Source organism: Pituophis catenifer, unplaced genomic scaffold (assembly GCF_029215685.1).
Source record: "Pituophis catenifer annectens isolate HBS135680 unplaced genomic scaffold, rPitCat1.0.hap2 SCAF_2, whole genome shotgun sequence".
Lineage (NCBI taxonomy): Eukaryota > Metazoa > Chordata > Lepidosauria > Squamata > Colubridae > Pituophis > Pituophis catenifer.
In genome coordinates, this window is record NW_027256882.1 from 273,163,568 (window position 1) to 273,179,510 (window position 15,943).

General features: G+C 37.2%; 1 protein-coding gene across 1 annotated transcript in view; it reads right to left on the bottom strand.

Annotated features, from left to right (window-relative positions):
• Nucleotides 1–4,367: 4,367 nt before the first annotated feature.
• GHR (growth hormone receptor) overlaps nucleotides 4,368–15,943 on the bottom strand; it is a 141,211-nt gene continuing 129,635 nt past the window's right edge. The window contains exons 8-10 of the mRNA XM_070938893.1: nucleotides 15,762–15,852; nucleotides 6,878–6,947; nucleotides 4,368–5,988 (exon numbers count right to left, since the gene is read on the bottom strand). Of these exons, the coding sequence (XP_070794994.1) occupies nucleotides 4,999–5,988; nucleotides 6,878–6,947; nucleotides 15,762–15,852 (1,151 nt within the window). The 3' untranslated portion in view covers nucleotides 4,368–4,998. The remainder of the gene's footprint in view (nucleotides 5,989–6,877; nucleotides 6,948–15,761; nucleotides 15,853–15,943) is intronic.

Below are 15,943 nucleotides of genomic sequence, written 5' to 3' on the forward strand. Positions count from 1 at the left end.
TAAGCATTAGTAATATATTGTATTACATGGATCGATATTTTCCCAAATTCTAATTAAAAATATCAGAGACTAATTTTTAAACTGTACTTTTGCTATTCAGCACATGATAATTTGTTCCGTATTTTTGAGTTTTAGCCAGATCCTCTGAAATGTTAATGTTTATTAACTTAAAAGCTATTATTATACAGCTTCCATGTGTACACTTCAGTTTTAGTCTGTCCCCTCATCTTTTTCTTTTTGCAGTGCAACCATTTTCCTTCCTACTTTTTCTGATGGAGGGAAGTTTGGTGTTTCATAATTTATTAATAGATGACGACACAATTTTAAATTAGGAATCATCTATTGGCAAGTATCATAATACCGATCAGATAAGAACCTTGAAATGAGTAAATTTACTCACAACTGAAATGATGACTTGAGGAGGAGTTTTTTTGCCTACTGAAAGTCTAATTTGCATTAAATCTAGCTCAGCTTTTTTTCCCGTAGGCTTTGATCTCATTTAATCTAGGGCCGTGATGGCGAACCTATGGCACGCGTGCCACAGGTGGCACACAGAGCCATATCTGTGGGCACGTGAGCATTGCCCTAGCTCAGCTCCAGCTCGCATGCGTGTGCTGGCCAGCTGATTTTCGGGCCTTCCGGTCCCACTGGGAGTTAGGAAACAAGCCGTTTCCGGCCTCCAGGTGGCCTCTGGGTGGATGGGGAATGCAGTTTTTGTCCTCCCCAGGCTCCAAGGAAGCCTCTGGAGCCTGGGGAGGGCGAAAAACACACGCATGACCCCTGCTTTTGGCACGCTATGGCAAAATGGTTAGCCATCACTGATCTAGGGTTTTGCTCCCTAATCCCCTATTAAAACTGTTCAGGAATTGTGAATCCAAAATGTTCATCACTCAAGTGCTCCAGAGAATCCCTGAACTCTGTGTGGAATTAGCTTTCACATGTGCCACAATCAGAAGTGTGGAGTCCTCTGTATTTGATTGTTTGCTTGCAGACATTTCATTATTTGACTAGATAACATCATCTGTGCTTTGATAACATTACCTAGGCATGTGATAAACCATATCTGAGCAAACAACCAAGTTCAGGGAGCATCAAGGGCTCTGTAGTTCAACACCGAGCTACATATATTCCCTTCTATTGGTACAACCAGAAGTTCACAAAGAAGCCAAAATATATCCTGTAATATTTAGAGAAATTTTTCACCTGCTGTGTCTTAACACCTATGGAGATTTCTTTTTGATTTTTAACATTTATTCAGTAATTTATATGCTTCCTTTTGAAACAAATGGAAAGATGGAATAACAGCTCTGGAGATGTTCAGGATGCTAGAATTCATATGTGGAGTCCTTCATGAATCAAATATTGTTCAGACTTCCCCAGACCAACTTTTCCGATAACCAAAAGAATATCCATGTTTATTACATTTGGGGCTATATAGTCCTCCTAATATGTCTTACTGTGTTTCACCAGTGGAGGCAGCAGAATTGCTTAAGTTGAGGCAAGTTAACCTTCTGTAACTCAGAAGGCAACCTTTTCATGGATCTCATTTCTGAGAAAAAACCTGCAGACCTCATAGGATCACATCACATATGTTGATGAGGCTTTTGCATACTTTTCTTGGGGTTTTAACTGTGGCATTTTATGGTTTACAAAATGATGTGAAAGAATGATTTCAGTTTTCAAAAGGCATCCTGAGGGCTACAACTACAGAAATCAGGCATATCCCAATCTGGCATATCTATGAGCAGAATTAGACTGCCTTATTGTCAGCAACAAAAATTATATGTGGAAATTACGGCTGCCAATCATGCTTTATGTTTCTCCCAGGGTTTCATTTATATTGCATAGAAACATGTAAAAATGGCATCTACTGACAATACAGTAAACTATCTTTTTTGAAATTGTTTTTTCCCCTTCTTTGTAAGGGTTTGACAATAAAGTATGCAACAACATCATGATGAATTAAAGAAAATAAATTTATTTAAACTTTGAGGATGGAATCAGAACACTGACATAAGGCAAGTTAAATACATAAAACAGAAATACACAAATCTTCATACTGTGGTATATTGTTTTACATAACCAGCAAAGTACCAAAGGACATTCTGAGATTGAGGTATTTAACTAGTTTTTGGTGATGGAAAAAAACATCCAACAAGAGAAATGTAACATTAATTTCCCTTGTCATTAAGAGCGGCTTACATAGTTTTAATTGCAATAGTGCCTAAAATTAAAAGTTCCAGCTGTTAGAGAAAATACATCTTAAATACAAAAGCCAAATGCAAGCCAAAGAATGAATATCAGAAAAGTTTATTTCTGAAGCATTGACTTGACTCTGAGCAACTTTCTTCCTTTTAAGATGCTTATACATGATGCAATTTCCAGCTAAAATGTGCATTTCTACTCAAGGCCTACTTGTATAACACAGGATTAACATTGTAGCTGAGAAGCAGGTGCGTGGTCATTTTTAAATTTCTGCACCATTTCATATGTTTACGAAAACTTGCTGTGATCTGCTCACTTGGTATTCTTTTCATTCTAGTTGTTCTTTGCTGACAGGGTCTTTTACAACCTGCTAATGTTTCCCACCATCCTCTTTCCCACTCCCAGTTTTTCTAGTGACAGTTAGCTGAGTGTGATGAGTACCTATACAGAAGAAAAGAGCCAATCTTTCAAAAATGTAAATAAACGAAGCTTACATTCTTTTTCTGTGGTGGTGTCATCCCAAGCAACTTTATTTAAATGTCCTATGTGAGCTTTTTGCAAACTTCATCCTTATTTGGTTGGCCAACATAAAAACCCACCAAACGGAAGTTGGCCCGATAGCACATACTATGGTTTATTTCTAAATAAACCATAAACAATTGCACTACGCTTGTCTGTAAGACTGAAGACTATGGCAAATACATGTAACAAGACCTTCACCTTGCTTACTTTAAAACAAATCAAAACAATACTAACAAAACCGCCACTCAGGTATAATATCAATGTATTTCCAAGAAGGCAGTTGTAATCTACATACTACGTTCATTATTATCACAGCTTATCAAATGGCCATTAACTGTAATGGCTCACGAAGGGAACAGCAATGGAAAGGAAGGATTTTTCTTCTAGATTTAAATCCTTTTAAGACCAGTTCAGAGGCAAATCCTATGCATTCCTCCCCCTTTTCCAAAGTTTTTTTTTTTTTTTGGTGGGTTCCCATTATTGTGATCAGTGCAAAATATATGCACCTTTTCCATAAGGGGACAACCTGTAATCATCTCTGAGTACCTCTGAATTCACTGCAATGTTTCCACATTCACATTTTTGCTCCTGTCAGGGATTAGTGGCTCGGTGATATAATGCATATTTTATGTGTAGAAGGGTCCACGGATTGATCCCTGACATCTTTAAAAAAAATAGACTCAGGCAATAGGTAATGTAAAAGACCTGTGCTAAAGATCTTGGGGAAGCTAAGTTCAGTAAGAGGGCTAAAGGGAGAAGCTTTCTGAATCAGAACAAGGAACCTTTATATGGCACAAGGCTTCCCATCCCCAGGTCATAAACTCCCAGTTCAAATCAGTAACTCTGGGAAGTTTGTGTGACATTTGCGTGACGTTTAGGAACGGTTACCTGCAGGCAGGCTAAGGCTGAGAGTAATATCAGCAGTCTGGAAAACAGCAAGGAAAAAAAAACAAGCAGACTGCATATTTGAAAAGGCCTTGGAATTTAAACCTCGTTCATGTAAACAAAATATAAAATTAAAATATGTTAAGGCGTACCTTGAAAAAGGAACAGATACACGTAAGGCTTTAAGCACACTAATTCTTTAAAACTTTCCTACATCGGTATTAATTAGCAGATTATCCTAAATAAAAAAATTATATTGTTTATAATACTGTTCTATTGAATTTTGCAATTTCATTTGATTCAAAATCTAAAATGCTGATAACTTTGATTCTATATTGTTGTTTAAACTTTAAGGGATGTAAACGCTTTCTTGTAAAAGAACACTATTAAATTGCCTACTTAGTCATAAAAAATTAATTGTATTCCTAAAAAGCCCTGAAATTCCAAATCCATCTTAGGCTTTACTGCTATAAAATTGTAATGACAGATTGGTTTTACCAGTAAAAAAATATTCAATGTTGTACATGTTTTTGGTTTGCTACAAAAGGTAAAAATATGAATAGTGCTTTTAAGAAATGATCACCCACCCACCCCACCCTCAGCAGTGCTGCAACTTAAAATTCTCTATAGCTTTGGTGGAGATATAAAAATATTTTTCCTTATTCTTTTGGTAATTGCTATACTGATTGCAGCAGACACATTCCATACATCGATCATAATAATTAAACCTCAGTATGCAGTCCAAGTATAAAATATTCATGCTTGCTTACCTGAAGTATTAAAGTTGATTTATATTTATATTAACCATAATAATTATCTATTGAACAAAACTCTTTTTGCTTCTTTATCTAATCTTTCATTCTCCAGTTCCCAGAATAAACATCTCAAAATCTTCAAACAAGTGAGCAAACAAACAAAATTCCACACTTGCTATTAGCTTTTTGAAGAAAAAATGATTTCCAATGCACGACACAGATACCCAATGTATTTGGGAGAAGCCCAAAGCAACACCTACAACAAAGGACAGTCATGCTACCAAATCAGCACCAGCAACATTTGGTTAGACAATATTTACAAGACACAAAAGCAATACTGTGATTGATTCAACAACACAGGTAAAAGTGGAAAGGACTGCATCATCACCAACCATCTGAAACTATTGGACACCTTGGCTCTGGTTAAAGCATAGAAACACATAATTCCTTTTGGGAATTGGCCTTCCCGTTCACATCATAGTTAATAAATGTTCTGCAAACTTCAGACGTTTTCTGTTAACACTGTACTGAATTGGAAAACTCCCAACGCCATATGCATTTTGAGCTTCATAGAGCTAATGATGATACAGTTTCCTACAAGCTAAAAAAAAGAAAAGAAAAAGAAAGAAACCTATGACAAGATTTTGTTAAGTTGCTCTGTGCTCACATAGCCAGATGACATGATGAATTCTTTGTCTGGCACATGGAGAGCTGTTGCGTTGAGAAGAAGACCTTGTGGAGACTGTACCATATGAATGGAGGTATAGTCTGCCACAGGTATCTCAGAAGCTTCCGGATCTTTTTCTTCTGCAGCTGTTGCTACCATAGCAGGGATCACAGGATGAATGACAAAGCTCTCGGTGGTCAAGTAAGCATCCTCAGGAAAGCTCTGGACTTGAACTTCTGGCTCATCTTCTTTGGGGGATGTCACAGTGACACATTTTTTCACATCCAATTCACAGAAATAGGCATTGTCCATGGCCAAGGTTGGTTGACACTGTGCAACTGCTTCTCTCTGAGCTTCACTTTGAGCTTTCCCTGTCTTCATTTTTTGTCCTGGGGATAGCACAACACTTCCTCTTGGTGTAATGTTGCTGACTTGTGTGTAAAAGTCAATGTTCCCTAGTGAACTTTGATTGCTTAACTGGGTCTGGACAAGTGGACTAGTTATCTCAGTGGCAGGAACATGGGGTTTTAGGTCCTGTTCTTTGGTTGGATTATCCGATGGCAAGCAGGCAGATGCATCATCAAGACCTGGGATTGATTTCTCACTATCTTTTTGATCAAGGCACAAGAGATCCTCTTCTTTATCACTTACCTTCTTGGACTGATCAATGTCAGAAGTTCCATCACATGTATCACTTGCACTAAAATCAGTCTCTGGGATATCAGGCTCACAGCAGCTGGCCCGTCCAGAATCATCATCCCTCACTGCAAGGCAGCCATGAGATTTTGTGTGAACACCACCAAGGAGCCTCTCAGTATCTGATCCTTCAGTTCTATCTTCAGCGTCATCTATATCCAACTCAATAAATTCCACCCAAGAGTCATCTCCATAAAGCTGGGGCATGTAGCTACCATGACTTGCTAAAATGGAATTAACTTCATCCAGTTTTCCTTTCTGAAAACAAATGTTTGAAAATAAAACAAAAGAGTAGCAATTATTGTTGAAATTTAATAATTCATGTGTGAATTCTATATGCATGGCAGTAGCATTTATTTTATTCAGATAGAATTTTTAATCAGTTTCCTAATTAAAAGATCATGCAAATTATGACCCCAGAACTTGGTCACCTACAGGATGGAAGAAACCAAATGTTTTACTAAGATGTCCAATAATACTAGCTTTGTTGGAAACTCCCATGAGAAGGAGACTTGGGAATCAACATAAATAGCATTTATTCCTGCCTTCTGTTCTGTTTTCTTTTGAGTCTTTTGCTATTGCTAGCCAAAGACAAAACAAAACTCTGGTTTGGGATTATTAAAGTTGGTTGTAGGATGCTGATAGCCAATACTAGATCCATAATAAAATCTGCTTGAATATAGTAGTATTGAATTAAAAAAATCTCAAAATGTTCCATTTGGGAGTAATTTTAGTTCCAGTACATGCAACATTTATTTCTGGAGAAGTCTATCGTACTGGGAAAGATGGAAGGAAAGAGAAGATGAGGACAACAAGCTACAAGGTAGATGGATACAATTACAAAGTGATGGGTGCATCCTTGAAAGTCCTGAAGAATCAGTTTAGGAACAATTGTCCTATACAATTTTTTAAAAAGTATATAGTCACCAATCGTTGACACCAATTTGATGGCACATAATCAATCAATCAATCTCAATACCTAACTAGAAAGAATGTTTTAAGTAAAGGTGTAAACATTTATTCCATAAACGTGTGCAACACTTTTCCTTAGATAGTAGACTATTTTAGACTATTTAATACATCCCTGCTATGCAGACAAACCTTCAGGTATACTGATTTTGTACAACAGCAATCAATTTCTCATTACCTTTAAGAGGTCTGGATCAATTCCTTTAATTTTGGGCACTGGAACAGGAGGAAATATCAGTATTTTCAGCCTGAAAAAGAAAGATTAACATTTAAGTTCTAGGACTTCTAAACTGCATCAAGAAAAATACAATAAAATTGCTTATTTTAGCAGGATGGCTATATCTTGGCAAATTCCAATCTATGGTGGGATATTTTTACTTTTTGGAACCTCAACTATGTACCACTGTGCCATTTCAGATTGTCAGCAAGACATCCTATTCAACCTCATTAAAAAGCCTTTGGCTTACAGAAAACGAAGTAGTCTGAAAAATATTTAGTTTAAATCTGTTGCACTCAAAACCCAGAATGGATCTATTCCCACTGCCCTCCAGGAAAGCTTTGGTGATACTACCTTCCACATTTTCCACAAGTGACATTACCTACAACTTTAGAGTCTTGCTAGATTGGCTTTGGTTCAGTTAAGGAGAATATATTTAACATCTTCAGAGCAAAGGTTCTTAAAAGCAAAAGGAAGGAATATAGGGTTGGTTTATTTGATCAAGGTTAAAATATATATGCTGTTTTTGGTAACTCTGAATGGATTGTTATTGACCAGGATCAAATGACAAGACATTAAGGATTTTTTTTAATAGACACAAGATATAGGAAAAAGAAATATTTTCTTATGTTTTCAGAGAAAGTTATTATTTATTTATTTAGCGTATGGCACATCACACATGGACTTGCAATATATATTAACATTAAAAGAAAGTGATGTTACTGGGTTAAAAGTAAATGAGTATTAAGTTGGCTTATTTGATTAAGGTTAAAATATATAACTTATTTATGTTAACTCTCAATGGACTTTTGTTAATTAGAATTGAATCATGAGGTTTTAAGAACGTGTGTAATAGATTAGAGATGAGATATGGGAAGAAGAGATTTCTTGTAATATCAGAGATGGTGATAAGTTGCTGAAATTGTACTTAGGATGAATGGGGAAGTCATTTCTTTGTAATTCTCTCTTTTCTTTAATATATGTACTGTATACATATATGTGTGTGTGTGTGTGTATTCTTAACTGTTCAATTTTTTTCTTTACACTTTTTATTTTTTATTTTTTTTCTTAGGTTGTATTAATTGTTTGTCTTTATAATGATAAACATTAAAAAAATTAAAAATATCTGGAAGCTTTAATTGGTTGAAAATATGGCTGCTTACATGGTTTTGTGCAGGCCTAGATGTGCACTTATGTCATCTCTCCTGTGACAGCTGCATTGGCTGCTGATTTGCTTCCAGGTCCAATTCAAGATGTTGGTTGTAACCTTCAAAGCTCCTATATGAAGCAGGAAATGCTATGGTTCCCCTCTCTTAAAGAGGTTCATCTAGCGAAACCAAGGAGAAGGGCTTTATCCGTAATGACTCTCTCCCTGTGTAATATCATCCTGGCTGAGATAAGATTGGCTTCACTTTGGCATTCTTTCGCAAGGCCCTGAAGACCTGGTTTTGCCAACGGACCTGGGGACTCGAATGGGATGGAGCCCATCAAATGGCTCATTTTATTGTTGTTGCTAGAATGTTCATTCATTCATTCATAAATAAGTAATAAATAATCAAAACCAGGACTCTCCAACCTGAGCAACTTTAAGACTTGTTGGCTTAAAGCTTTGCTGGCTGAGGAATTCTGGGAGTTGAAGTCCACAAGTCTTAAAAGTTACCCAGGTTGGAGACCCCTGATCTAAACCATGCCAAAATCATTGTTATCTGAAAGTCCTTTTCACAGTTGCTTATCTGTTGGGGAATTGCATCTTTTAATATTGATTGATTGATTGATTGATTGATTGAACTTGTATGCTGCCCTATCTCCGAAAGGACTCAGGGCGGTTCACAACAATAAAAACAAGCAAAATCAATGTTAAAAATACCCAATAAGATTATAAAAAGACCATTAAAATACCCTTTAAAATCCCTTCAGTCCAAATCAGCCAGATGAAATAACCATGTTTTAAGATCACGGCGGAAAGAGCGAAGGTTAAAGGCCACCCGGAGCTCCAGGGGGAGCCGATTCCATAGGGTAGGTGCGCCCACAGAGACGGCCCACTTCCTAGGGGTTGCCAGCCGACATTGTCTGGCCGACGGCACCCCAAGGAGGTCCTCCTTGTGAGAACGCACCGGGCAATGGGGAGCTGTCGCTGGCCGCAGATGGTCAGCCAAATACCCTGGGCCTAAGTCATGTAGGGCTTTATAGGTAATTACCAGCACCTTGAATCTCACCCGGAGGGCAACCGGTAGCCAATGCAGGTCCCACAGGAGAGGTGTAACATGAGAGTGTCAGGACACTCCCATTACTACCCGTGTGGCCGCATTCTGCAGCAGCTGAAGCCTCCGACTGGTCTTCAGGGGCAGCCCCATGTAGAGAGCATTGCAGTAGTCAATCCGGGATAGCTTCCCGAAGCTAATAGCTAATAGCTCCTTTATCATACACTACAGTTTATGAATACTAAATTCTGCTTTAATAGGCTTTCAATCTAAACTTGGAGTTCCAGATTTTTCTTGGATAGATTCATCCAGTTGTATTCTAGTTCCCATGATTTAGAATTTCAGTTCTGAGTAATAAAGAAGTGTATGTTTTTCATGTGGGGTTGCTCAGCAGTATTAATTTTGCCAATTTGTCCAGCAATTTAGCTAATTGGTTTTCTGCAACTCTGCACTTGTCCTTTGACTCCTGAGCAAAGTTTCTGAGAAAAGTGAAGGTATTTTAACCTTTCTTTTTGGCTTCTTTGCAAAGCAGCATTCGCCAAGCAATTAAACAGCAATATGCTAGCTTGTAGCAATTTTTAAATACCTTTTCTTTCTCCCTCCATAGGAATGAATCAAGTGCAATTATGATTTTAATGAAAAAGTCACTTCCTATTCCCCTTCAATGGAAGGGAATCTTTTATCCTGCCTGTAAAGCATGATATAATTCATAATCCTTTCCCACATTGCTGCCAGTAGCCGGCTGGTTACCCTAATTGCTGTACTCAGTATGCAAATCTGAGTGAAGCCTAATCAACTCAGCAAATACTGTCTACAAGGGAAGCTCTAGCACAACACCTTGGCAACCTTTCAGAGATCCACCATGCAACAATCACAGCTCTCTTGTTGAATTTGTTCTGGCTCACTCCCAAGATACACTGCACACTGCACAATAACCCTGGATGTACTTTGCAAACTCAAGAGTCTGTGGCTTAATGCCAGGGTTAGCTGAGGATTAAAACAGAAGTGTAGTATAGACCTCTCCATTGCACTGAGAGAACTCTGGATCACACAGAACTGCTCCACGAGACTTGCCTCCTCTCATATCATCCAATGCTTTTCAGACTCAAAAGTTGCCTCCCAACAGGATAGGGGTATCATCGCATTTGCCAGAAATCCATTTGCTAATATAGTAAAACAAGGACAGGCAAGCTGAGAATATTCCAATGTATCTCTTGAGTTCTTTTAAAGCAAAGTTTGCAAATAAGACTCAATAATCAGACCAAATGTCTAAAAGCTAAGTATGTTCTTTATTATAAAATTGGTTCACCCAAATCTAAAGAAGGGAATTTAAGGGTGGGGGAAGATAGGAGGAGGGAGCTAAGGGAAAATTCAACCAAAATGAAACTCTATTTCTTCTGGTGTTTCAACTCCACCATTTCTCACTGATACTGATACTAATATTTAGATCCCTTCTCAGATCTGTCAATGTTTTCGTCATCTTTGGGCAACCAAAAGTAGAAACAAGATGGATGTGCTATGTGGGACTGGTGGTTTCCTACAGGAGGCATGTCTACCATTTCTTCTCCTTCTCCTCCTCTTTCTCTGGGTTTTTGGCTTATGGCTTTTTAATATTAATCCTTCCTTGAATTCAACCCACTGAAATAGAATCCAGCTCAGTGGCTTCTATCTTTATTTTGGTTGGAGATCCTCCTGGTCTTTATTTCTTCCCATAAATGTAAGTAGCCTTCATTACTGAAGTCTCATTTGCAGCTTTCATCTCTATTGCTACATGATCGTTGCTTTTCTCTTATTTCTGCTTCATCTTTTGTAGTTATAAAGATATATGGTATAGCTGTTATTGTGATATCTTCTTAACCTTTTGAACCTACAGTTCAACAAGGTTAAGAAGTGACCAATACTACAGAGGAATACTTAATATTTTGGTGATTTACATAAGCAACTGGATGTTGCCCACAAGGCTACTTTAGTTGTCAACATGTAAATTGAGATGGAGAGATTTTAAAGGGAGGGAATGTATAAAGGAGAGCATCTTTATCCCTAATGCAATTACCTTCGCACTTAAATTCAAGAAAACATTCAAGACGGACTTCCGGGTTGGCTCCGTGGTGCCATGGACGGTCTTTGTAGACCGCCGCCCCCGCGATCTCGTTGAGCCGTTCGGACAGCACTAATCAGCTGTCAAACGGCTTGAAAATCTCCCCTTCGGGAAAAGAAGGGGAGGAGAGCTGGTGGGTGAGGGTAGAGCTCCCCGAAAACCCCTGGATTAATTCCAGGGGTTCGGAGGGCGAGAGCTCCCCGTTCAGCCCACTGAAGCTCCGGATCCGGGGGGACTCTGTTTTTTTTTACAGAGCTAGGCGTCGCGTCCAATTTCTGCTGTCAAATAAAAGATTAAATGATCTCAAAAAAGCAGGCGGAACGGAAGCAGGAGGACAAGCTTTTCGCAAGTATAATGCTTAACTCCGGGGATACAATGTTTCTAATTGGATTTTCTGAGCGGGAAGTAAAGATGGCGGTTTTTTTGTTGCAATTTTAAAAGTGAAAGTTAGAAAGGAAAGTGTCTGCTAATAGACTTGTGCTAAGAGACTGGCTTTAAATTGCTGGATTAGATTTTAAAGAGCTGTTTGGGACAAGATTATTTCGTTTGGTGCTTTATAAAGAAATTGCTGAAAGTTGTTCAAGAGGATGGCTGTGACTTTATGACTTTATGGTTGTGGGAAGAAAGAAAATCTTTTTAAAATAAAATGGCTTCCAAGAAAGGAGATTTTGAAAGTGCTGGAAGCTATTTGGAGGTGTCAGAAACGATACAGCTGTCTGATTTACAGAACTACAAGGATCCTAATGCAGAATTTGCAGAATTTATAAAAGAAGCCATGAATAACCATACTGCAGTTATAAGTAATCAAATAGCAATTCTTAAAGGGATAACAACAGAAATGATGGAGGAGACAAAAGCAAGTATGGAGCATGATGACAATCCAGGAGACATTTTGATTGAAGCAGAGAAGGTGGAAGAATCTTCTCAAGAATTTTCAAGCTTATTCTCTGCTCTTTTTGAAAAAATTGACAGAATCTTTCAAAATTACGATTTAGTTTGGAAGAAAGTAGCAAATGATCAGACTTCCGAAGTTTTAGAAGATGAAGGAGATTTGCCAGTGGTATTTAAACACTTAATAGAAAAGAAACAACTGAACTTTTTTTCACAAACTCCTGACAATCTTTGGTTTTACAGACGAAGGAATGAACTGATTGATATAAGCAAGAAGAGGCGATATGGGGGCTCTAAATCAGAGGAATTTTTTTCAAAAAGGGGACAATCTTTGCAGTTACATCAACCTCAAATTAAAATTAAAAACCTCCTCAAAATAGAAGTAGGAGGGATGCAGAAAGACTGGAAAAAATATAAAAAGAAAGCAAGAATGGAAGATTAACCTTTCTTTTTGGTTTTGCAGTTGTTCTATTAATGGTTAAAAATGATTATGTTTTAGGTGTTACAACTACTGAGGGGGAAAATGTATTAATTCAAATATTGATTTTTAAATATGAAGCATTAATGGTTAATTAAAATGATTATGTTTTAGTAGTTAAAAGTTGGAGGGAGGAAAAAAGACTGAGGGGGTAAACATACAGATTATGATTAATTAAGGTTTATTTTTTGTTTTAAGATTTTTTAAAACATTCGAGAGTAAGAATGTAAGATTAATCTTTTTTGGTTTTCTAGTTTATGTATTAATGGTTAATTAAAACGCTGATGTTTATGTTTTAAAATTTTAAAAGTTGGAGGGAGGAACAACGAAGGGGGAAAATTTAGAAAATGTAGAAATTTAACTATTGAATATCCAAGGTTTATTTCTTGTTATAAGATTTCAAAATATCCGAACTTTGAGAAAAGTAGGAGGGGGAAAAATGTTTTTGCAAATGAATTGAATACCTTATTGATACATTAAGAGAATTTTTAAGGTTTGAATGCTTAATATTTGTTAATGGTTTTAAAACTCTTAGAGTTATTGGATTATATGCTACTTTGAGTCTATAAAAAGGGAGGTTGATGAAATTGTAAAAGGGGAGTTAAGGGGTCTTGGGAGCTATTAAATCTTGCAGTTAGCTAGTTTATTTTAGCGAATGTTTGGTGAAATCTATGCCCTGTTTTTGTTCTGGGAAGTCGGGGGTGGTGGGTGGTGAGGAGGGGTTGAAGATTGAGTTTAGAGATGGATTATGGATTAATTTTTTTTTCTCTTTTTTTTTCTTGATGATAGTTCGAATGATTGTTTATATTGTATACTTGTTTGATCAGAAAATAAAAACTTTTTTTTAATAAGAAAACATTCAAGACGCGGATATAAACCAACACACTTTTAATTTATTCCTCAACAAATGCAAGCATCTTTATCAGGGAGAATATTTAATATGGTGGAGCATTTCACTCCCAATTAGCATTCTGAAATGCTGCAGTTTACATTTGTATCCTAGCTAACTATAGAGTAGTGAAATGGGTGCAGTCCTTACATTCATTATGAAGATGTCCTAGCCAAGGGGATAAGCCAGAACTCTCCTTTCAAAATAATACATTTTTAGAGAATGAGAAACTGATAGGTTTTGTCTAAAGCTGGGCAGACACTTGACAGTGCTTATCTAATAAGAATCCTTATTAAGGACTCAGATGAAGCCACTCTTATTTCCACTGTACTTGATATCAGGTCTTTCCGTGGCCTAAGGGGCAACTTGTCTGAGTTTCTTAGGCTTGGTTCTAAGTGGCAGCTGAATGGTAGACAGTAGAAACATTGGGTCTCTATGTACCTTCTACAATGCCCCCTTAGCATGCTCATTCTAGACTCATTAAAAAACTCCAAGGATGAACAAATATGAAATTGACAATATCAACAGCATACAAGGAAAACCAGATGAAAATGTTTCATAGATGGCACTTTCCACCAGTTAGAATAGCGAAAATGTTCCCTAGTAATTCATTGAAATGTTGGAAATGTAAGAATAACTATGGAACTTATTATCATCTCTGGTGGACCTGCCCATTGGCGAAGAAATTCTGGGCAAAAGTGGATAGAGGAAATAATTCAGAATTCAATAAAGAGAGAACCTGAGCAGTTTCTACTAGGGATTTCTATAGAAAACTATATTAAGGAAATATATTATTTAATATTACATATACTGACAGCAGCCCGCAGAGTCTATAGCCAAAATTGGAAAACTTACCATCAGAAACTTACCATCAGAAGAAGATTTAATTAGGAAAATCTTAGAGTGCGCAGAGATGGACAAATTAACAAAAGAAATCAAAGAGAAAAAGGATACAGAATATTACAAAGTGTGGTGTAGGTGGTATGATGGTTGGAGAATAGGAAAAATGAGAAAGAGGAATAAAGGAGATGGGGAGAAAAAAATGTTGAAGATCAAAGTACAATCTAGATGAAAGAAAGAATGATGGAAAATAAATTGTTGAATAAGATAAAGTTAAAATATGTGTGAATAGATGTAAATAGTAAGAAAGGATCACTTTGAAGTAGCTGTAGGGAAAAGTGATATGTATATAAATGTTGTGTTTGTGTCTTGTTTTTAATGTTTTCAAAATAAAAAACTTTTAAAAAAAACTCCAAGGATGTTGTTTTTCAATTTCAAAATGCTGATGTCAGAGAAGGGGAAAACGAGGCATAAAAGGATCAGTTGGAGACCTTGAATAAGGGAGCCTAGTGTTTATGACCTCGGTCATACTGCAAATTAGCTAATGGGCTGTTACAGATTAAATCAGTTCCTCATCATCAAAGGAATGAGAATAAAAACAATTTGAAGTGAGAAGCTAAGTTCCTTCTCATTTCTCATTCTCTGCCACTCCCTGAGAGAAAAATAATGTTTTTATCAGCTTCTCCCAAACCAAGTAGAAATGTGTGTGCCATAACAATAACAACAGTAGCAGAGTTGTAAGGGACCTTGGAGGTCATCTAGTCCAACCCCCTGCTCATGAAGGAGACCTGTACTAGGGATCCTTTTCTGATCGACAAGCTCAGTGTCTAGTAAATTTCAAATACGTGTAATAGTGATACGTTGAAAAGTTTACATATATCTTAGTAAAAGTACAAAAACTAGGAAGTATGCCATATACACACTTCAAGTTGTGTTTTTAAGTCATTTTTGACTGCTAGAAACTATCCCTGCAGTTTTCAATAGTATCCCATTCCAATATCTCCAATAAAGATTATTTTGGTCCCCGCATGACCACAGTCCAGTGGTCAAATCCTGCCGGTTCTGTCCGGCTCTCGCGAACCGGTAGTGGCGGCGGCATGTGGTTTGGCGAACTGGTAGTGGCGGCAGCGTGAGGCTCTGCCCACCCGCCCAGATGTCGTTACTTCCTGGTTTTAACCAGGAAGTAACGTGCACAGAGGGTCGAAAATTGGACATGACGATGTGCACGCGCACTTCCCAACTGGTAGGGAAGGTAAGTAGATTTCACCCCTGCATCAGTCGTAAAACTAATTGTCTGGAAAGAGTTTCTGAACATCTTTTTGTCCTGATGAAATAACAAATGTACCTGGGAGAGCCAAAATAAATTGACTTTGTCAAAAAATTTCTTAGAGAAAAGCCACAGAAATTGGATGAGTAAGATTAGAGGTGAAAATCTACCAAAAGCTTACTTTTGTTGTTTAGAAAAGAAGACTATAGACAGCATCACCATTAGGCCAAGTATCCCAAAGGCCAACACCACAGGCCAAGGAATTTGGAATTCTGGAACAAAAAAACAATTAAAAATGTAACATTTGTATCACTTTCCAGTTTTGTTTATGTTTCTTTGATCAACATCTTGCTGTTTTATGCT